The 23,276-nt window shown below is 50.3% G+C and overlaps 1 protein-coding gene across 4 annotated transcripts in view; it reads right to left on the bottom strand.

Moving 5' to 3' along the window:
- The window catches only part of EXOC6B (exocyst complex component 6B), a 296,115-nt gene that overhangs the window by 78,764 nt on the left and 194,075 nt on the right, over positions 1–23,276 (bottom strand). For 2 of the 4 annotated variants that reach the window (XM_058024491.1, XM_058024489.1), the window contains exons 18-19: positions 21,954–22,133; positions 15,693–15,722 (exon numbers count right to left, since the gene is read on the bottom strand). In XM_058024491.1, coding sequence (XP_057880474.1) covers positions 15,693–15,722; positions 21,954–22,133 — 210 coding nt within the window. The remainder of the gene's footprint in view (positions 1–15,692; positions 15,723–21,953; positions 22,134–23,276) is intronic. The other 2 variants (XM_058024492.1, XM_058024490.1) reach the window with 1 other exon arrangement.

Genomic DNA, 23,276 nt, shown 5'->3' with positions numbered 1-23,276 from the left:
AGCCCAGCCCAAATCTCCTTAGTAAAGCCACCAGAGAACTTCTCCAGCCCAGTCCAGATCTCCTCAGTAAAGCCACCAGAGAACTCCTCCAGAGCAGCCAAACTTCCTCAGTAAATCCACTATACAACTTCTCCAGTCCAGCCCAAATTTCCTCAGTAAAGCCACCAGAGAACTTCTCCAGAGCAGCCAAATTTCCTCTGTTAAAGCCACCAGCACAGAACTTCTGCAGAGCAGCGAAAATTCCTCAGTAACGACACCAGAGAGCTTCTCCAGCTCAGTCAAACCTCCTCAGTTAAAGCCAGCAAAGAACTTCTCCAACCCAGCCAAAACTCCTCAGTAAAGCAACCAGAGAACTCCAGCCCAGCCCAAATCTCCTTAGTAAATCCAGAACAGAACTTCTCCAGAGCAGCCAAACATCCTCAGTAAAGCCACCACAGAACTTCTCCAGAGCAGCCAAATCTCCTCAGTCAAAGCCACCAGAGAACTTCTCCAGCTCAGTCAAACCTCCTCAGTTAAAGCCACCAGAGAACTTCTCCAGCTCAGCCAGAACTCCTCAGTTGAATCCACCTGAGAACTTCTCCAGCCTCCTCAGTGTGTCCCATCTGTGATGGGATGTTCTCACATGCTCAAGGTCACATCCACCCTCTCCCAAAGGAATTCCCTCTGGAAGTGCTCATGGCTGAGGGAAGGGTTAGGCCTTGTTGGGTGCAGCTGCGAAAAGCTCAGATCCAGGAGAGTTTTGGGGTGCTTAGAGCTCAAAATGTTCTTGTCACGTCCTAACACGGGCAAGACAGCATCCCATTGATTATCAGGGAATCATGGAATGTTTGGGATGAAAGTGACCCTAAAGCCCACCTCATTCCATGGCAGGGACACCTCCCACTGTCCCAGGTTGCTCCAAGCCCCAATGTCCAACCTGGCCTTGGACATTCCCACCCACAACCTGACCCTCTCTACAGCAGGTAGAGGGTCTGCACCAGGAATTACCCCATAAAAATGGGGAAATCCTTTGGGACCAGAGCAGGATTTAGCTCAACCCCTCAGGCTGACACCACAGGGAACGATCCTGATGCCTGCGTGTGCAACGCCACCAGGGAGGTTTTGGATCGCGGTGCTGCCCCGAAAACAGCTCCAGCAGGAGATTATCTCCTCAAACACTCACAAAAGACTCTTAACACGCTTTCCTGGCACCAAGGCGTGGCTTAGGAGCTCTCACCGCCTCTCAGGCGCGTTTTACAAGCTCTGTTTAAACTGGGATTAAACGCGGAGTTTACGCCGCGTTTCCAGCTCGGCACCGCCGGTTTCGCTACCGCGGCACGGCAATGTTTGATCCCTGTGCTGGGAAGGGCTTTTTTCCCAGCTCTGCAAACTTGGTTTGGATCTTCAGGCCACATCCATCTTCAGCAGGAGGGAAGGATGGGTTTTTTATTTAAAAAAGGAGCCGAGCTGTGCGTTGCAGGGCAGGGTGCTCCATCTCCGGCCCGCCGCCGCTCCCAGGCTCCGGAGCGTCCATCACTCACCTCCCAACAAACACCTGCACCAAAATGAAGATGAAGCATGGCAACCATAAAGTTTAGCAGAGCTCTGGGTTTTTTTCTTTGCTTTTCATCATTTGTTTGTGTTTTTCTGACACTCTGGGTTATTTAAAACCCTGCTCGTGCCAATTCCTCATCTCCGAGAGCTGCGGGAAGTACGGCGCTGCCCGGCTGTGATTTTTCTTCATTAATTCCAACGGACACTCAAAGTTTTTGCTGTGGCCGAGGAGTTTTGGCAGAATCAGGGAAAATCCTGAGTTGAGGGACACACAGAATCGTGGATCCAAGCCCTGGCCCTGCACAGACCCCCCAACAATCCCACACCATCCATGTGAGAGGTATCCAAATGCTTCTGGAGCTCTGGCAGAGCCCATTCCCTGGGGAGCCTGGGCAGTGCCCAGCACCCTCTGGATGAGGAATCTTTCCCTCAAATTCAACCCGAGTCTCCCTCCAGGCATTCTCCAGGTCCTGCCCTGTCACAGCTGCCCCTCGGGAGGAGCAAATCCCAATGAGTCTCCCCTGAGCCTGCTCTGCTCCAGCTGGACATTCCCAGTGCCTGCTCTCAAGCCCTCCATGTGTCATTGGGATGTCCCAGATGGAAGCAGAGGATGTGAAATCAGAGCTCTGCAGCCAAGCCCTGGAACCCTGATGAGGACAGGGGATGGAGCTCCTGACCCTTCCTGGAAGAGCAGCAGAAAATCCCTGGAGCAGCTCATGCCTCACATCAGTGGGAATTTACAGAGGATTGTAACTCTTGGAAGAGCCTTGGAGGTTCTCACTTCCAGGTGAACAATGGAATGGTTTGTGTTAGATCTTAAATTCCAGGTGAAACCAAGCCCCAATGTCCAACCTGGCCTTGGGCACTGCCAGGGATCCAGGGGCAGCCACAGCAAATCTGGGAATTCCAGCCCAGCCAGCAATTCCTTGCCAAGATCCCAGCCCCATCTCCCCTTTCCCAGTGGGAGCCATTCCCTGGCTCCTGTCCCTGCAGGCCTTGTCCCCAGTCCCTCTCCAGCTCTCCTGGAGCCCCTGCAGGGACTCTGAGGATTCCCTGGGTTTTTCCCTTCTCCAGGGGAACACCCTTCAGGATGAACTCCATGAGCTTCCCCTGTGCTCACCTCTCCAGCCTGCCCAGATCCCACTGGATGCCCTCCTTTCCCACACCACATAAAGGAAAAGCCCCAGGAAGGTTTTTCTGCCCCTACTAACCAAAATTTCAGAGGAACAACCCCAAGCAGGGGTCAGATCAACCTGTGGAGGTACCCCAAGGGTGACACACACCTGCCCGGGGCACCAAATTCTGGCCAGGAGAGAGAGAATGAGAAGTGACCCCACGAGTGGGTGAAAAAGAGCCAAGTGAGATTAAATGTTACATAATTAAGCCCCAAACAGGGAAAATGGGATGGGAAAAGCAATTTCATCATCAGCACCACGACTCTGAGAGGCTTCCCTGAACAGAAGGAGCACTTCAGGATGTTCCTTATGGGAATGTTACCTCAGGACTTATTACAGAGATGGCAAAGGAGATCCAAACAAGCCCAGAAGCAGCTTCTGGCTCAGTCTTCCCTCCTTCTGCCTTTTCCACACAGGATTAGGCCAAGCCTAAAACTGTTTCAGGTGCAAATGCCCACTGTCCTCACTCTGAACCTGAATCTTCTCAGGCCAGCTGAGAACATGACCTTTAATTTCCATCATCCTTGAGGTTTAGACACCTAAAAGTCTTTTCTTTTAAAAATACCCAGTTTTTCCTCTCACAGAACACATGGATGCCTCACAGTTTAGATCCACTATTATCTGAAGAAAAGCAAAAGTATATGGAATTTTTTTTTCTGCTTTTTAAGCCTGAATCCCTTTCCCCCCCTTATTTATTATCAGAGAACTCAGAGATGCCACAGGAGTTTCAATCACGGTGTTAAATGTCTGCTCAGAGAACAGAAGGTACCACCAGGGATGAGCAGCAGCTCCTGCCCTGGGCACCGAGATTTAAAACCCTCCCAGAATTTATGGCTTTCACTCCTTATAAATAAGACCCGACTTAATCCTTTCCTGCCTCACCCCTGCGCTCCACGAGTTACAGCAGCTCCTTATAAAGTCAGCCCTGGCTTGTGAACATCAATTTCAGGCCATTTCCCCAGGAATACAGCGGGAAATCTGCTGGATAAGCAGCTGCTGCTGACAGGAGACAAACGAGCGCGCGGCCGCTGATATTTCAGCGCTAATAAGCTGCCGCTGCGGCTGAAGGCTGTTTGTATTCCCGCTTGGAATGGCTCTGGCTGGCAGGAATTGAGCACATCCTCCTGCCACAGATGCCCACCTCGCCTCTCAGGAGCTTATTTACGATGGGGTTTTGCTTCACGGTGTGTTTTTTTTTTTGCCTGGTTTCTTTTTTTTTTTTTTTTTTTGAGTTTTCCTGTAATGCTGGACGAGCTGGACTCGCCCAGGACACACAGAGCTGAGTATGGCATGGACGTGTTTGCCACAGCCACAACCCTCCCAAAATCATTACCCACCCCAACCCTCCAAAATCATTACCTACTCCAACCCTCCCAAAATGTTTACCCTCCCAAAATCATTACCCTCCTGAAACGGTTACCCGCTCCAATCTTCCCAAAATCATTACCCACCCTAACCCTCCCGAAATCATTACCATCTTGAAATGGTTACCTGCCCCAATCCTCCCAAAATCATTACCTCCCAATCCTTCCAAAATCGTTACCCCTCCCAAAATGGTTACACACCCCAACCCTCCCAAAATTGTTACCCTCCTGGAGTTGTTACCCACCCCAATCCTCCCAAAATCGTTATCCATCCCAACCTTCCTGAAATCATTACCCTCCTGAAATGGTTACCTGCCCCAAACCTCCCAAAATCATTACCTACCCCAACCCTCCTGAAATTGTTACCCTCCCAAAATCACTACCCACCCTAACTGTCCTGAAATTGTTACCCAACCCAACCCTCCCAAAATCATTACCCTCCCAAAATCATTACCCACCCCAACCCTCCTGAAATTGTTACTCACCCCAATCCTCCCAAAATCATTACCTACTCCAACCCTCCCAAAATGGTTAGTCTCCCAAAATCATTACACTCCTGAAATGGTTACCCGCCCCAATCATCTGAAAATCATCACCCATCCCAACCCTCCTGAAATCATTACCCTCCCAAAATTGTTATCCACCCCAACCCTCCTGAAATCATTACCCTCCCAAAATCATTACCCACCCCAATGCTCCCGAAATTCTTACCCACCCCAACCCTCCTGAAATTGTTACCCACCCCAACCCTCCCAAAATCATTACCCTCCCAAAATCGTTATCCAGCCCAACCCTCCCGAAACAGTGCCCTGCCCCACCCTCGGTGGCGGTGCCAGGACTGTGCCCTGGCACGCAGCGGGATCCCCGAGGTGTCGCCGCGGCCGTCGGGAGCTCAGAGGAGCCGCCGCGCTCAGCCGGCCCCGCGCTAATTCCCTGATGATTTTCGGGAGTGTGGCAGAACCTGGGGCACTCCCAAAGGCTGTCCCTGTGCCAGCACCCTGAGCAAGCACTGGTGATGTCCTGGTCCTGCTCCCCAGAGCGGCTCCAGCCTTGTCTGGGTTTCAGGAACAGCTTCTCTTCTCCAGGGGAACACCCTCAGGATGAACTTCATGAGCTTCCCCTGTGCTGACCTCTCCAGCCTGCCCAGGTCCCACTGGGTTCCCTCCTTTCCCACACCACACTAAGGAAAAACCCCAGGAAGGCTTTTCTGCCCCTACTGACCAAAATTTCAGAGGAACAACCCCGTTACACCCCGAGCATGGGTCAGATCAACCTGTGGAGGAACTCCAAGGGTGACCCACACCTGCCCTGGGCACCAGTTTCTGGTCAGGAGAGAGTGAATGCCCAGACATTCTGATCAGGAGAGAGAGAATGCCTGGACACCCTGGTCCCTCCAGCTCAGGAACAATTTGTCCAAAGGATGGGATGAGATCTGGACGGGGCTCAAAGAGCAGGAATGCAGCCCTGAGCTGAGCACTCTGCAGGGAAAGAGGAAAACAAAGACCTCAAAGGCACCAAGGCTCCTTTACCAACGTGGCAGAAAACTGAAGAGCTTCAAACCATGCAAAGCAATCCCAGGAACAGCTCTGTGGGGTGATTCATTATTTAAGACCTTCACAAATCCCATCAAAACCTGGATTTGCACTGGGAAGAATGGGGATCATAGGTGAAAGCTGGCAGATCTCCACAGCCAAGATGCCCAAACTTCTCCTTGGTCCAACCTCAATCAAACAAAGCCATTCCAAGGGTGTTATCCCAGCAAAATCCACAGATTTATTGTTTTGTGGCTCATTCCTGGCAATGAATCCCTCTGTCCATGGCTCCTGATGGAACCTCGGGGTTGCCATGACACCTTTCAAGGTGACGCTGCCCTCTGTGCCACCAGGATCCCTCTGGACACACAGGAAGGATCCAGAAAGTTCCTCCCTGCAGCTCCAGGTGACACTGCCCTCCCTGTGCCACCCAGGATCCCTCTGGACACATGGGAAGGATCCAGAAGGTTCCTTCCTGTGGCTCAAGGTGACCCAGGATCCTTCTGGGCACCCGAGAAGAATCCAGAAGGTTCCCTGTGGATCAAGATGCCACCGCCCTCCCTGTGCCATCAGGATCCCTCTGGACACAAAGGAAGGATCCAGAAGGTTCCCTGTGGCCACTCCAAGCACTGAAAGGGAGGAGCCAAGCTCCAAAGCTCTCCCAGAGATGCAGCCAAGGGGCTCCTACCAGAACACACCACCACAGCATCACTAAGGCTGGAAAAGCCCTCCAGGATCACCCAGTCCAATCTGTGACCGAGCCACACCTCATCTCCACCCTGAGCACTGAGTGCCACATCCAGGTGGCACCTCCAAGGCTGGGGACTCATCCTGGGCAATCCCAAAGCCCAGCGTCCATCTGTGACCAAACCACACCTCGTCCCCACCCTGAGCGCTGAGTGCCACATCCAGGTGGCACCTCCAGGCTTCGGGACTCTCCCTGGGCAATCCCAGAGCTCAATGTCCATCCTGCTTGAGGAGATCAGCCAGGAAATCCTCTCTTTCCATGCAGATCCCATCCCTGGGCAGACAGGGAAGGCTCTGGGCTCCCCGGGGCAGCCCTGGTGGGGAAGGGCCGTGCACGCGGAGGCCCCAGGGCCGGCCCCGCTGCCGGGAGCAGCGTTTGTTTAGACACGGCCAATCTGTTCCCAATTAGGGAGAGGAAACGCCAAGAGGCTGCCTTGTTAATTAAGGAACTGGCTATCAAAGGACTCATTAAGAGCTACTGAAATGGAATGGTTGTTCAAATAAATACCCATTAATCTTAACATGCAATCAGGAACAGTGCTGCCAGTCCCCGCCACCCTGCAGGAGCGCCTCTGGCTGCCAGGGAATCGTGGAATGGGTTGGGTTGGACCCCAAAGATCACCCAGGTCCACCCTGGAACACCTCCCACTATCCCAGGGTGTTCCAAGCCCTGTCCTTGGGCTCTTCCAGGCGTCCAGGGGCAGTCACAGCCTCCCTTCACCTGTTGCTGCCTCCCCTGGCCCAACCAGGTGGGATGTGGTCCCAGAAATCCAAACCCAACTCCTGCTGTAGCAGGAGAACCCTCCCAGCGACCCTCCAAGGAATTAACACAGCATTTCCACAGAAAACGAAGCCTGACAGGCTCCAAGTGCTCTCAGAGTTTCCAATTATTTTTTTTAGCTACCAGCAGAATTCCTTCTTCACCCGCAACAAGCATCAGGATTGATGCGATTAAGGATATTTAGACATGCAAAATCCAGGGACTTCAGACAGCACAAAAGCAGGCCAAAAAATGGGAATCCTTTGGTATTAAATGTACAATTTTCTATAAACACCACAAGTTGTCCCCATAATTTCAACACTGAATTTCCTGACTTTCCCAATCCATAAGGCAGCACTGGGATGTTTTGCAGAGGATGGAAACGTGACGGGGAAATAATGAGCAATTGTTTGGTAGCATAAACCCCAGGATAATCCCAGTGGATCCTCTCTCTGTGGCCACAGATGGAGACTTCAGACCCTGCAGACCTCCCAGGGCTCATCTCCTGCTCCAGAAGCCTCTGGATCCCCTGGTTGCCTCAAATCCCCCTAAACTGGGGGTAAATTCAGTAAATCAGCTCTGGAAATTTTTCCTGCCTTGCCTGTCCTGTCCTGATTTGCCTTTTTTTTTCTAAACAACAGTTCTGCACTCACTGAAGGTGACAGAAAAACCCCAAACCATCACCCAAAAGCACAAATGCTTCCCAAAACGTCAAAACAAATGAACGGCGAGGACCTGTAATTTTAAAAAATATTTTTAAGAGGTTTATAAAAATAAACCTTTCATTAATTGCCCAAAGGTCAATTTTCAACCGGACCAAGTGGGGTTTTTTTGTAGAGATTTTTGGTTGGATTTTTTTTTTCTGGTTTGTTTTGGGTGTTTTCAGCTTTGTTTTAGTTTAAAAAACCACACAAAACCAAACAAAACCCTCACCAAAAAAAAAAAAAAAAAAAGTGATAATCCAGAAGCTGTGGATCTGCACTCAAGATCCTGCAAAGAAATGGGTTCTCCAGGACAAAGAGGGCCCAAGGAATGAGAAGAGGCCCAAGCAAGGACACCTCTAGCCCCAGTGATGTGTCTGGTTGGTCGCCAATGTCACCCCAAGCTTGGTGGCCCCCAGAGATGTCTCCTCAAGGCTGGAGCTCAGCTCAATCACCACCGTGGCCACACCAACCTCCATGGCTCCATCCCACACAAACCCTGCAGGTACCAAGAAAACTTTCAATTAATTAGTTCCATTTACTCAGCTTTGCAGCAGACTCATTAAGAACAAATCCCTTTTTTGTTCCTATTTTTTTTTTTTTAATGGAAGGAGGAGAGGAGCAGAGCAATTCCTGGTTTCCATCTGAGGGCCAGGCTCTGTCACTCGGCATTGACGTGACACACGTGGGGCACGAGGGGTGGCTGACGTGGTGTGGCCACCAACTGGCCCTGAGTGACTTCAGCCACTGGCAGACCTGGATTTGATCCCTGGCTCTGTGGAGCCATCCCAGGAGCCGAACACTGGAGCCACTGTGTGGATTTATGGAGTTGGAAAAAGGGGCTGGAGCCAAGATACGAGGTGACGTTCACGTGGCTTTGGGATTTGCCAAGGAAAAGAAGAAGGAGGGAAACCTTCCAGGCAAGGCTGGCTTGTGGATCAGGGCTCCTGGGCACATGGGAATGGCTGCTGGAGGAAGGGATATTCCTCAGACTTGGATCAATGGGATGCTCCTCAGCCTTTGATCCATGGGATGTTCTTCAGCCTTTGATCCATGGAAAACTCCTCAGCCTTGGACTAATGAGATGCTGCTCAGCTTTGGATCAATAGGATGTTCCTCAGTCTTGGATCCATGGAATACTCTTCAGCCTTGTACCAATAGGATGATCATCAGCCTTGGATCCATGGGATACTCTTCAGCCTTGGACCAATGGGATGTTCCTCAACCTTGGATCCATGGGATGCTCCACAACTTTGGATCAATGGGATGTTCCTCAATCTTGGATCCATGGGATGCTCCTCAGCCTTGGACCAATGGGATGTTCCTCCGTCTTGGATTTGTGGTATGCTCCTCAGCCTTGAATCCATGGAATACTCCAACCCTTGGACCAATGGACCTTGGAGCTCCTGATGACTCAAGAAGAGAGGCAATGTCTGCACACACATTTGTTTGGGAAGGTGTTTTGGATTCCATCCACACTGGGACACATGGAATGGCCATTGTCCCTGTCACCATGACAGCAGCGTCCCTTCCAACAGCCCCAGCATCCACTCCCAGCCAGGACAGACATCCATGATTTCCTAGGAATGGGGGAGCCTTCTGCCCAGGATCTGCCATTCCAGAAGTGATCCCATGATCCGAAGTTGTTGGTTTCAGAGGAAGAAAGATGGTCCAGGAGAGATGAACCTTGGGTCACCCATGGAAGAACCCTCGCTGCCATCAGCAAATCACCAGATTTCAAACGTTTTCCTCCTGGAGCTTTTCCTGAGTAAAACTGGGATTTTGGCCATGGCTTTGACTACCCCTATCTCAGTTCAGGAGACATGAATGTCCCAGCATGGAAGATCTCAGGTTCACCATGGAAAACCTACAGAGAGCAGCACCAATCAACCCAATTCCAAGCGGAATTTGTCTCCTGCAAAGACCAACTCATCTGGAAAACTCCAAAGAGCCAAAAAGTGGAGCAGCTCCAACCAACCTGGAAGGCCCCATTCCCTGCCTGACCCAGGATCTCTCCCAAATTCCTGTGGAAGCTGAGTCCCTTTTAGTGGTCGAATTCCAGAGGTGTGGAAAAACCTCCATAGGGTGTCCTTTGCCAGAGGCAAACACTTCCCACCTTGATGAAATTCTGGGAAAACGGGATCCAGCAACAGGACCAACAAATGGCAGAGCTGAGCTCCCACCAGAAGCTCAGGGACAACCAGACAAACAACAAAAAAAAAAGGAAAAGGGGGAAGAAAAGAGAAAAGCAAACCCAGCAATTATCCTCACCACACCAAAAATAAACCAGCCACTGCAGCCCGATACAAATCCCTGACATTCCAACAAAAGACGACGAAAACTTTGGCTGTGCCCAAGATGCCCAAGGTCAACAGCTGGAAGTATTTTGGCTGGAGCTGGGGGAAGCTCAGGGAAGAGGGAAATCACACTGGGGGTGATGGTCACAAGCAGCTCCCGCAGACAGGGCTGAAAGGGGCTTTTATTAAAAATATTTAATGCTGTTTTATTCGCTTTGGGGCTTTTTTTTGGGGTCTTTAGAATTTGTGGAGTAGCCAGCTCCACATGGAAAGGTTTTTCCTCTGGAGGATTCAAGAGGTCTTGGAATCATGAGAAGCCTGAGAAGGAGAAGCAAAAACATCCAACAGCAAAAGCACAACTCAAGGAGGTTGGAACCACGGGAAATTGTGCGATTTGGGATATCAAAGGCTTTGGGATACGAGCAGGCACAAGAACATACAATTTGTCACTGTGTCAGAGCCAACGAGTGACTTCTGCTTGATAATTTTTGTTAAATAGGAAAATAAATTAACAGAAGGAGGGGAAGGGGGACAGGGAAGGGAAGGGAAGGGAAGGGAAGGGAAGGGAAGGGAAGGGAAGGGAAGGGAAGGGAAGGGAAGGGAAGGGAAGGGAAGGGAAGGGAAGGGAAGGGAAGGGAAGGGAAGGGAAGGGAAGGGAAGGGAAGGGAAGGGAAGGGAAGGGAAGGGAAGGGAAGGGAAGGGAAGGGAAGGGAAGGGAAGGGAAGGGAAGGGAAGGGAAGGGAAGGGAAGGGAAGGGAAGGGAAGGGAAGGGAAGGGAAGGGAAGGGAAGGGAAGGGAAGGGAAGGGAAGGGAAGGGAAGGGAAGGACCTCGGGATGCAGATGGCGCAGCCAAACACAGGGCAGCTCCTTTGGAGCCCTAAAGAGCCCAGAGTGGGCAGAGATCTCCTCTGGAAGCTCCAGGGTTGGCAGCAAAGTTGGGAAGCTGCTGGGGGAAATTTGGATATGTAAACATGCAAAAAACCAAGGAAACAGAAGATTCCACAGTCTCCGTCTTTTTCCTTGTACAACACACAAAGGCAAGGCAGGATATTTTTAATTAAATGGTTTTTGGGAGTCAGGAACATGGAAATGGTTAGGTGAAGAGCTTGGATCACCCAAAATGAGCTGGAACATCCAGCTGCTTTTCAGGCTTCTGCAGTGCTGCAGGATCTCTCCAAGGACCTACACACCAGCCATGGGTGGGAAAGATTCCTGACAGTCCGGGTTTGTGGTGGGACATCACCCCACCCTGAGAAACTCCAGGAAATACTCTAGGAATTACAGCCTTTATCCTGGTTCGCCACTGAGTTTACCTGCAGGCACTCAATAACCACAGAACCACCTAATCCCAAACGTCCCATCAGGTTGGAAGCTGAGACTGGATTCAAAATCACAGAATACTGGAATGGTTCGGGTGGGAGGAGACATTAAATCCTATCCATTCCCACCTTGCCCTGCGCAGGACACTTCCCACTATCCCAGGTGGATCCAAGCCCCAGTGTCCAACCTGGCCTTGGACACTTCCAGGGATCCAGAGGACAGCCACAGCAAATCTGGGAATTCCATTCCAGGGCCTCACCACCCTCACAGGGAAGAATTCCTTCCCGATATTCCATGTAAATCTCCCCAAAGCCAAAAGGTAGACAAGGAACATGAAGTAGCCTTCATTTTTTTGGTCCTATTCGTGTCTCTCTCCTGGTCCCCGTGCCCGAGATCCGAGACTTTCCCAGATCCTTGATGGAAAGCAGAGCCGTGGCCCGGCCGCGATCGGAGCGCGCGGCTCCAAACTGGAACGAACGAGACCAAAAAAAAAAAAACCTAAAAAAAAAAAAAAATGGACATATTTCATCCTCCTCTTTTGTGGGTTTTATTTTCTTTTGTATTCGCTTTGGGAATAACATTCTTTCCATTGGGAAGAGCCTGATTTTCCATTAAATACAAAGCAGCTGCCATCTTGGAAACAAAAAGCTGATTAAATACAGATTCTTTTTTTCATTTTTTCCCCTCACTTATGAAGAGCAAGAACCACGTTTGTTTCTGCTGATTTATCGGGGCAAAGCTGCCAATTACGGCAGCAGGAAAACTTAAAGAGAGGGACTTGAATCGCTCCATCCTCCCGAAATAATTTTGTAATTACAATTCGATGACGGAGAAAAAAAGGAAAGATCCAGAAGTTTGGAGCGCTCGTCCTCCCTCTGGGATGGCGACCCCAGGGGTTCCTCACCCTCTGCAAACATGGGGATGCTCCAGATCCCCCATTTACGCAGATTCCCACCCTTTGGGATGCTGGGGGAAGGCTCGGCACACCGGGGTGACGCGCGGGGCCTGAAGGAGACGCAACCACTGCCCCACTGCGGCCCAGATGTTGAACAGACTGGAAAAAAAGATGAGCTCCAAGGAAAAATCCCAACCCACCCACTCCATTGCTGCTCCATGAGCCAGCAAAGCTCAGTCCAAGAGGTCTTTCCAAGCAGAGCCGAGTGACCAACAGGAGTGGCGTCCGAACCTTCAGCTCAATTTTGTCTTTTCCCAAAAACTGAATCATAGCTAAAAATTTCCATTTCTAAACTGAGGTGTTGGACCTAAAAACCAGGCAGAAGATGGATGAAACAGAGAGATGGGGAAAGCTGTAGGAATTAGTGACTGGTTTTCATTTTACCCATCAGATTCTCCTGATTTCTTGCCCTTCATGAAACCCAACAAATAACTCCAGAGGATGATGAGAATTCCATAGAGATCTTCACTTTGAGAAGTTTTTCCCGCTCCTGCCATTCCATCTACCCAAAGCTGTAAGATCCAGGGAAAACATTTGTGGAAAGGGACCCTGTGATGGCCACAAAAACATCTTCACCCACACTGGTAGCATCAGCCATGGCTGGTGGCTCCATTCTGAGCACTCAACTTCTCTCAACTCAAGCGTCCCCTGCACAGGGACCCCCCCAAAGGTTTGGGCTCCTCCAGGGGAGCTGGGGCTCCTCCCACGGATGGGTTAAGGAAGGTGTGGAGACCTTTGGAAGCTGCTCATGGATGTCCCTTTCCACATTCCCAATTTGGAAGAGCAGTGGATGAAACAGGAGGAAAGCAGGAAATTGCAAATCCTATGATTTCCCCTAAATTTCCTAAATGGTAGAAGAATCCCAACCCAAACTTTATCTCCTGGTAGGATTTTCGGAAGGTCTAGGCTGAGGCTCTGGAGCAGGAAGGAGAAGGCAGGTTTGGATTCCACGCACCAGGGCTGGAATTTTGGATGCCAGATTCCCTGTGCCACACATTCCTTATGGATGGAGGTGCAGGCAAGAGAAAGTATCCAACACCTTCCTCAATCCTGGTTTGGAAAACAAAATTCCAAGCCAACCATGCCGAGGTGACTCCACAAAGGGAAAGATCCCTAAGGAAGCACACCCTGGTTTAAAGGATTTATGGCTTTGGGCATTTTGGCTTCCATTAATTTTCCAATCGCTGAAAGCAGACAAGGAAACCTTGGAATTCCAGATAATCTGTCTTAGCTAGACTCCAGTTTACAGAGCTCCTGGGTTAATCAGGGGTCAGTCAGACTGCCCCATCCAGCACTAGCAAATCCATGGGATTTGGACACACTGCTCCTTGTTTTAAAGCACCACCAGCTCCTGTTTTGACCCCTCATTCCTGACAAATATTTGGGATTCTGGAAGCACTTGGGAAACCAGGAATGGGCTGCAACATCCATGAGTCCATCCTCTCCCCTTCAAGGCATCCCTGCTTTACAGGAATTTTGCTGAACATTCATTCAGGCCATGCAATCCCCTAAAAGACTTGGATCACCTCTGGCGTGGAAAGCCCCAGACACGGAAGATTCTGGATGCTGCTCATGCCCTGTCCATGTCCACATCCCACTTTTTTTACCTTTTAAACTTCCAGGATTAGCCACAACAACTTCCCACCAGACAAATTAAACTCTGCTAAAACTCCTCCTTTGTCCTGCTACTTTGCACGATCCCATTTTTATTTTTCCTCCTCTTCTGTGATTTATCCCTGCCAATTAATCCCAACAAGGCAGAGAACAGAAAATTAGGAGGGATAAAAGGAAGGAAAACTGGGATTTGTTGCCGTTAAGAACAAGCCTGACTAAGAGCAGACTGGCAAAGCCCCTCCATATAAAGGGATTACTCCATCCCTGACCCTTTCCAGGGGAGCTCCAGGTATTATTTTCCATTGATTTACCTTAATGAAAGTAATGCCCCCCTCTCCATAGGAAGCTGACTCCAGAGCTGTCTAGGCACTGGATCCAATTAAAGAAATAAATACATCTGGCTTCTAAACAGCTCCAAGCCTGGAAAAGCCAGGGGGAAAAGGGCTTTTTGCATCTCTCCCTCTTGGGCTACGCCCTGAGGACAGCACGAAGGATGCCTGACATCCAACACCGCTCCTGGAATCCCCTGGCTGCAGGGAATGCCTGGAGCATCCCGGCTTTGATGGGAGCCAGCCTGGGATTGCTTTAACGAGGCTCCCTCTCTCCAGGAGCTGCTGTTGATTTGAGGCCTCAGTGTTGACTTAGAAACCCCCCCAGGTGCCTGGAGCCTGCAGATAGTCCAGGCTTAGCCAGGCTTGGTTTCCAGGGAAAGGGGCACAAGCATCCTGCTGGAGCAGGGAATATCGGTCAGGATTCCCATGAAGAGCAGGGAATAAAGGCTAGAAAGCAGAAGCAGGGTCCAGGCTCTGAGTGTGACAACCCCACAGAATTCCCAGGTGGGTTTTGCTCCCGTGGGCCTGGGTTTGAAGCCATGGGAATAGAGGAAACAAGGTGGCTGCAGAGCACTTTGTTTGCCGTCTATCCCTGGAAATGCCATGGGCTTTCCTCCTGCACATGGAACAAGCAGAGATGACAACAATCACAGGGGGTTGCTGAACCAGAAGGAAGGTCTGAAAAGTCTCCTTGGCTTTACTTTGGTGCTAATTTGGCCAAATCCAAACTGGGAGATGGCACGTGTCAAGAGTGTACATTATTTTCTGGAGAAAACCGTGGAATCCCAGAGTGGTTTGGGATGGAAGAGACCTTAAAAATGATCCAGTTCCACTCCCTGCTGTGGCAGGGACACCTTCCACCATCCATCCCAGGCTGCTGCAAGCCCCATCCAGCCTGGCTTTGGACACTTCCCCTCCAGTCTGATGGAGGGCTTAGTGGTCCAATCCCTCAAACCAGGAGGAATTTCCAGCTGCAATCCCCAAGGGGAATTTCCCTGAACAAGGAACATAGATTTTACAAACATCTTTTCTCTTCAGAGCAGAGTGTGAGAATGTCATCCAGGTTTCCCTAATGTCGGGCATTCCCCCTAATTCCCTGCAGATTCAGATATTCCAGGGTGATAAAAGGAGCCACTTCAATGCAACTGAAACCAACAATTTAGTGACCCATTGGGAAGAAAACCCTTTCCTTTGGTCTCTGATTTTATCCCAGAATTATGTATCCCATCGATCCCAACTTTCAATCCATCTTTTCCTTTCCCCCTGGCTGACACAAGGGACCTTTTCTGGTTCAGCTCCCCCTGAGCCTGGAGGTGTGAGCAGAGCAGAGCCAAGGCACAGGACACAGTGTCCGGTACTCACCGACATGGTGGAGTGGACATCCACCTGCCCCTACGGAGGACAACACAGCAGGTCAGGGTCAAAGGCAGAACAGAGCAACAGGACAAAGGCAGAAAGGAGCCCAAAGGCCACCAGAGGTGCCCACAACCTCCCCAATACTCCAACAGCAGCTCCGACATCAGCAAAGGACTGGGAAAGAAAATGGGAGCTCCTGGGAGGAGGAGGAAGAGGAGGAGAATAAAGTACCTCAAGAGCAGTTTTGGTATCATTCTGTCACAGATTCCTGGAATGGGTCGGGTTGGAAGGGACCTCAAAGAGCATCCTGATTCAAACATCTCTCACTATCCCAGGGTGCTCCAAGCCCCAATGTCCAACCTGGCCTTGGGCACTGCCAGGGATCCAGGGGCAGCCACAGCAAATCTGGCAATTCCAGCCCAGCCCCTGCCCACCCTCCCAGCCAGCAATTCCTTGCCAAGATCCCAGCCCAATCTCCCCTTTCCCAGTGGGAGCCATTCCCTGGCTCCTGTCCCTGCAGGCCTTGTCCCTCTCCAGCTCTCCTGTCTGCTCTGCACGTCCCCATCCCTGCTCCTCAGCAATCCCACCTGCAAGAGGTGATGGATGCCAAACCCTGGGAGTGACAGCTGGGATCAGCTCCAGCAGGGCTTGCTCAGCTCTTCCAAAGGCCAGGGGAGTTATTTAAGCACAGACTGGACTTGTGCAAACCCAGAGGTGACTCTGGTGCTCCTGAGATGTTTTCCTGATGGTTATTTTCCACTTGGGTCCCTCCCAAGGCGGCCGAGGCTGTGGTTGGTGCAAAGTTCATGGCATTTCGCTTCCATGCACAGGGCCTTGGCTTATAAATATTCCAGAGGGATTTGACTTTTCAAATAAAAACACAGGCAATCGTTCTCTTTGGAAAGAAAATAAACACTTGCAAAGCTCTTTCTACCAGAGCAAGAGCTGCCGGGGCCGTTCGTTTGTGAGGGGGAAGAGATGCCAAGAGAAGGCAAAAAACCATCACAGCTCCAGCTGAAATCTGTGCCTGCCATCTGGCAAAAATAAGCAGAAAAGGGGAAAAAAAAATAGGGGAAAAAAAATTCCCTCTGCAGAGGGTTCACACTGAAGTGCTCAGCGGCAGAGGTTGGATTTGTTGGATCACTGAAAGATTGCTTCCCCTTCCCAGGTCAGCCTCACCTCTTGACCTGCCCTGATTCCCTTCCAAAGGAGGTTATCGAGATACAAGACTAACAGAGGATTAAAGGAAACTGAAAATAAAAACAAAACACCCCCCTCCTTCCCCCAGCCCCGCTCCCCTCCCCCAAGAAAACATCCTTGCTTTGTTAACCTGACAGTTCAGGGGAGGTGTTGACACAACCCTCCATCTCTGAGGAGCTTAATGTCAACAAATCAGTGTGTTTGGAGTAGCCCTGTCAATGCCATTTACATTAACTTGTCCAACAAGAAATAAAAACAACAATCAGCCATCAAAGACAAAAGGCTTTTTCAGTCATTCTTTGCAAAGTCTTAGGCTGGAAATGTTCATTTTTGGAGGCCGTGGCCCTTTGCTTGCTGAAAACCAGAAACCACCTTTTTTTGGTTTTCTTTTTCTTAAGGCCTAAAATACTTTTTGTACTAAAATATTTCTTTTTTTTTTACCCTTAAAAAAAGAGGTTTTTCTTTTAAAGGAGACCCGAGCATCCCATATTAATGAGCTCCACAGCAGCAGCAGCAGGAACCGACTCTCCCTGGTTAACGCAGGAAGAGGGCGGCCTCGGGAGCCAAATGTTAATTATGCTTTGATTCCCATCAGCGTTTTATTTGCTCGGAGACATTTTTGGGCACTTAGTGGAGCATTCTGGAATTGTGGCTCCAAACCACCATGACCGTTTCATGCAGCACTGGCATGCACCAAAACCCCGGGAAGTTCTCTGTGAACTTTTCCTGCCCCCCGGCACACGCTGTCCCCATGGCACTGGTGAGGGCTCAGCGTCCCCCAGAAAACTTCAACGTGCAAATAAATTCCAGGAATTCCCAAAATCAAGTGGTTTTCATCATCTCCCACAATGCCTACTCCAAAGGAAAAAAAAAAACTGGGATTGCAAGGCCTGGAAAAAGTGGAGGCTCTTTAGGGTGCTGCACCAGCCTGGATTTTGGGATTATTTTGGGGTTTTTTTGCCAGGTCACCACAGAGGTGGTCAAGGCCTCATCTCTGGAAAAATCCAAGGCCATGGCTCTGGACAGCTTGATCCAGTTGAAGATGTCTCCCAGAAAACAGCAATGTGCAAATAAATCCCAGCAATTCCCAGTTTCCATCATCTCCCACAATCCCTACTCCAAAGGAAAAATTAGAAATTCAAATTCCTGCTTGAGCTCCAGAGAAAATGGAGACCCTTTGGCTTATGAATCAGGATTTTGGCTGTGTCAGTTTTGCTGCTTGAACTAGGTGCCCACAGAGGTGGTTGAGGCCTCACCCTGGAAAAATCCAAGGCCATGGCTCTGGACTTGATCCAATTGAAGAAGTCTCCCAGAAAACTGCAATGTGCAAATTTATTCCAGGAATTCCCAAAATCAAGTGGTTTCCATAATCTCCCACAATGCCTACTACAAAGGAAAAAAAAAAAGGGATTGCAAGGCCTGGAAAAAGTGGAGGCTCTTTAGGCCGCTGCACCAGTCAGGATTTTGGGATTATTTCTGGGGTTTTTTTGCCAGGTCACCACAGAGGTAGTCGAGGCCTCATCCCTGTTAAAATCCAAGGCCATGGCTCTGGACTTGATCTAATTGAAGATGACCCCCAGAAAACTGCAATGTACAAATAAATCCCAGCAATCCCCAAAATCAAGTGGTTTCCATCATCCCCCACAATGCCTACCCCAAAGGAAAAATTTGGGGCTGACATTCCTGCTTGAGGCCTAGAAAAAGAGACTAAAAAAGAGACTTTAGGCCAATCCACCAGCCAGGATTTTGGGCTGGGTTATTTTTGGTGGGTGCCCAGGGAAATGGGGGAAGCTCATCCCTAGAAAGATCCAAGGCCACGGCTCTGGAGAACCTGATGCAGTTGAAGATGTCCCTGCTTACTGCAGGGGCTTGGAGCAGGTGACCTTCAAGGGGCCCTCCCAACCCAAACTGTTCAACACAAAAATTCTGGGATTCCCAAGAAACACAGGAAAAATTCAGCCTGAAGAGGGAAAAAAACCCCCAAATCCTGACTCCGAGCTGAGATTCCTTTCAGCTCCTCTTCAGCCCCTCTTCAAAGCTGAGTCCCAAGGACCTTCCAGGGCCACTTGAGCTGCCCTGGGACCAGCTGGAACCGTGACCCCACTGAGGTTTTCCTGCAGCTTTCTTGGGACAATGGGATTACTCAGCCCTGTCACGGTGCATTTCTGCAGCCTCAGGACTTTGGGTTCCGTTTATTTTCCCTGATGGGGCTTTTTGGAGATGGAATTTTAGCCCAGGAACTCTGACATGCCCGGGCTGAGGTTCCCTGATGGGCAGGTGGAGGTGTCATTGCAGCTGGGACAAAAGGCAGGGAGAGCAACAAATCTGCACCTTCCAACACCAGGGGAACACTTTTCACTTGGCCAAAACCCCAGAAATTCTGCAGGAATCAGCTCTGGAGGATGGGGGCATTGCCAAACCAGGCAGGAGAACAGGAACGGGAGGTGTGACACACAGAAATGAAGGTGCTCCAAGGGCACCTCACCCCAGGATGGGGCACAGTCCTGGACCTACTGGCAGTGTGGATATCCTGGATTTTATGGGATTAGGCTAAAAATTCATCTCAAACAAGGCAGCAGTTCCTCTCAGACCCCAAAACTGTCATGATTTATTTCCTATCACACCTCTCGTGCTGATGGATTGGGATGGGTTTGGATCAGCTCAACCTTGTCCCCAGAATCCTGAATTTCCTTCTAGAGCTGGAATTCACCCTTTTTGGAAATGTTCCTTTACCCCTCTCCAACTGATGCTCATGTCACATTTTTGGTGCTTTAACAAACACCTCCATCATTTTTTTCATGGCTTGGGACAACACCTTTATCTCCTGCACTTCAGTAGCAAAGCCCAAGAATTTCACTGTGCTCCTAAATCAGACACTGGAAAAATTCCCTGAACCCTACAAGGATAAAAACCATTGACACCAAAGGATGTGGAGGCCTTTGGGATGCAGCCTGCTCCTTCCTGGCTGGCTCTCACCCACAATTTGGGTGATCCATCCACAACATAAGGAAAAAACTCCAACTAATATTAAAACATCCCAAACCTGCAGCTCCCACAAAGCTTTGACCCAGACCTGATGCTCTCAAACCAGGCTGAGGTGCCTCCCATTCCTCCCCAAGCTTTGGGGAGGCTCTGGAGCTCAGGGGCTGCCCAGCAAACTCAACTTCTTCTCAGCTGGGGCTTTTCTAACCCAGCTCTGCAAGACAAAAGGCTGCCTCGATCTGTCCTGGTGCTTTTTAGACCAATTCAAGTCCTCCCAGCCTCCAAACCAACCCTGACTGGCTCCAAAAGGAAACATTAATATTTAAGGAAGATAAATCACTGCTGGCCCACCTCATAAATCACTGTGGGCATCCCCCCCCAGCTCATCTCTGCTGCTTCATGCTCTGCTGCAGAGACCAATCTCCCTGTCAAGTTCCATTACTGGCTCCTGAGGATCCCCAGCGTGATGGGTGGAAGCCTCCAGGTGCTAAACCAACCCACTGCTCCTTTCTTTTAAGGAGAAATCCAGCCATTTCCAGCATCTCCTGGCTTTGGAAGGCACCTGCCACAGGACACCTGCCCGGGGACATTTGGGACAAACCTGTCTGCGGAGATGGACCGAAGTCCTCCCCACCTCTCTGCTCATTTATCAGTTTGTCCAACTGGTAACAGAGCTGAGGAAGCCACTTCTCCTCCTCACAGGTGCAGAGGAGCAGGGAAAGACACTTCCAGTCCCCTTTTGGGGGTTTCTCCCCCCCAGCAAATCAGCCAGAGCTCCCCCTGCTCCCAGATTTTCCTGCTGGGATGGGGATGCCCACAGACACGAGGCAGCACAGTTTGGGGGTGTGACAACTCCCAAAACAGGAGGGTGGGACCTCCTTCCAGAGGAGAATCCCAGGGCACACACAGAATGAAGGAAGCTGCCACTGGGGAATATTAAATCTCCCCTTCCTGTTTATTCCCAGCTCGTGAAAGCAGCAAATAAATCCCAGTTTCGCAAAGGAAGAAAGATCTGAAATTGCTTTTAGAACAGCCACAGAGTTCAGGGGATTTGCTGTTTCAAAATACCTGCTGATCCTCCTGAGAGTGTATCCACACAGCTCAAAACAAATGCCACTTAGAGGAGGGAAAAAAGCTGCTGGAGCAAAAAAGGAATCTCCCTGGTGATTGGATTTTTCCTACCAATGAGACAGCACTCAGCCGACTGCAAAAAGCAGCATAAAGTACATTTCTGATGGCAACAGCAGCATAAACACAGGGACTTTAGACAGCAGAGAGAAGAAAGAAACATATGGTGCCTTCCAAGGGAGCAATACTGGGATGGGAGGCATCAGGGACTTGACAAACACTTGGAAACGCAGCTGTAGTTCCAGTAACGCATCCACAGGCTGGATTTTTGGGAAAAAAGAAATCTGTATGGGCATTAACTGGAAGTTAAAGTGTCTGAAATACAGGTGTGGAATAAATTACAATCCTGCTGATACACGGTGGGCTGGGATGGAGCCTCAATCCCACAAAACTATATTTGCAAATATTTGGGAGAGTCCTGAAGACCAGAGCTTGTGGTGACACGTGAAACCCCTTCTGTCGCAGACATCTTTTCATGAAAAATCGTTTTTTCCTCCTGAGAAGCTGAGAGGCCCCAGGAGCAAAATGTAAACAATGGTTATCTGCTGCTGTGGAATGCAACAGGTGCATCTGTGATTGGTCTCATGTTGGCTGTTTGTAATTAATGGCCAATCACAGCCAGCTGGCTCGGACTCTGTCCGAGACGGAAGCTTTGTTATAATTCTTTCTGATTCTATTCTTAGCTTAGCTAGCTTTCTGATGAAACCTTTTCTTCTATTCTTTTAGTACAGTTTTAATGTAATATATATCATAAAACAATAAATCAAGCCTTCTGAAACATGGAGTCAACATTCTCATCTCTTCCCTCATCCAAAAACCTCTGTGAACACCATCACACACTTCCTTTAAAAACAGAATTTTTCCCATATCCCCCACATCCCCAGGCCCCATTTCCAGCACAGCCCATGAGGTTTGAGCTCCCCCAGGACCCAGGAGCAGGAGGGAGGGCGGGCTCACCGGGAGGTGGGTGAACACGGCGAAGGTGCTGCGCAGGAAGCCGATCAGATCCACCAGGTACTCGCTGGCCCGGCTGCCTGGCTCCGGGGCCATCCAGTCGTAGTCGGCCAGCTGCAGGAACTGGTCGATCTTCTGGTTCAGGTTGGTGTAGATCTCCTCCTCAGCAGCGTGTCGAGCGTCCTGGGAATGAGGCAGGGTGTGGGATGAGGGCTCCACACCAGCAAAATCCCACATGGGATGGGGGCTCCAAACAAGCAAAATCCCACATGGGATGGGGGCTCCAAACCACTGAGACCCCACATAGGATGAGGGCTCCACTCCACCACTGAAATCCTGCGTGGGATGGAGGCTCCACTCCACCAAAATCCTACATGGGATGAGGGCTCCACACCACCAAAATCCTACACGGGATGAGGGCTCCACACCACCAAAATCCTACATGGGATGAGGGCTCCACACCACCAAAATCCTACATGGGATGAGGGCTCCACACCAATGAAACCCCACATGGGATGAGGGCTCTAAACCATCAATATTCTAAATGGGATGGGGGCTCCACTCCATCTTCAACAGGGTGGGAGCTCCACCCAGCCTTTAGACTGGGATTTGACACAGCCCTAAAGCTCAGGGCAGCCACCACGAGGCTGCTGCAGCCGCACGCTGGTGGGACAGGGACCACCAGGCTGTGGTGGGCAGCACCAAGCTGGATTCTGCCCCTGATGTCACCTGAGGACAAGTCCAGAGGAGATGGAGGAGAGACTGGCTCCAGGGCTGGGATCCTGGTGCTGATGACACCAAGGTGGTGTTCAACCCCTGGATGGGCTGTTCCAGAGTCAATGATCTCTGTGGGTCCCTACAGCTCAGGATATCCCAGGATTCTGAGGTGGGAGAGGAACATTCCCCATGGAAACCCCACCAAATCCAGGCCCGGGCTGGGTTCAGGAGCCTCCCTGCCAGAACAAGGGCAGGACACTCAGCTTCAGGCCAGACAGGTGGATAAAGGTAGGATGGACTTCCCTGGGGACACCCCATGGCAAAGCCCCACCAAACCCACTGCTGCTGTTCCCACCTCTGGATCTCCACGGGACACCCCACACTTGACGCAATCAGATCCCATATAAAGCACTCCTGGAGTGGGATTTAAAGGGTGGAAAATCTGGGAGTTTCTGCCAGCCCTGATTTTTAGGGGATAATGCCAAAAGGAGTGGAAAGATGGAGAAATATAAATTCTGGAAATCTTTCTCCTGGGTGGAAGAGGAATGTGGTGTCCATGACACAGCACTCCAACAGCAAAGCGAGGATTTATTTAAATAAGAAATATTA

This window comes from Melospiza georgiana, chromosome 5 (genome assembly GCF_028018845.1).
Source record: "Melospiza georgiana isolate bMelGeo1 chromosome 5, bMelGeo1.pri, whole genome shotgun sequence".
NCBI lineage: Eukaryota > Metazoa > Chordata > Aves > Passeriformes > Passerellidae > Melospiza > Melospiza georgiana.
The sequence above is the reverse complement of the archived record's forward strand: the minus strand, read 5'-3'. Positions and strand labels throughout refer to the sequence as shown.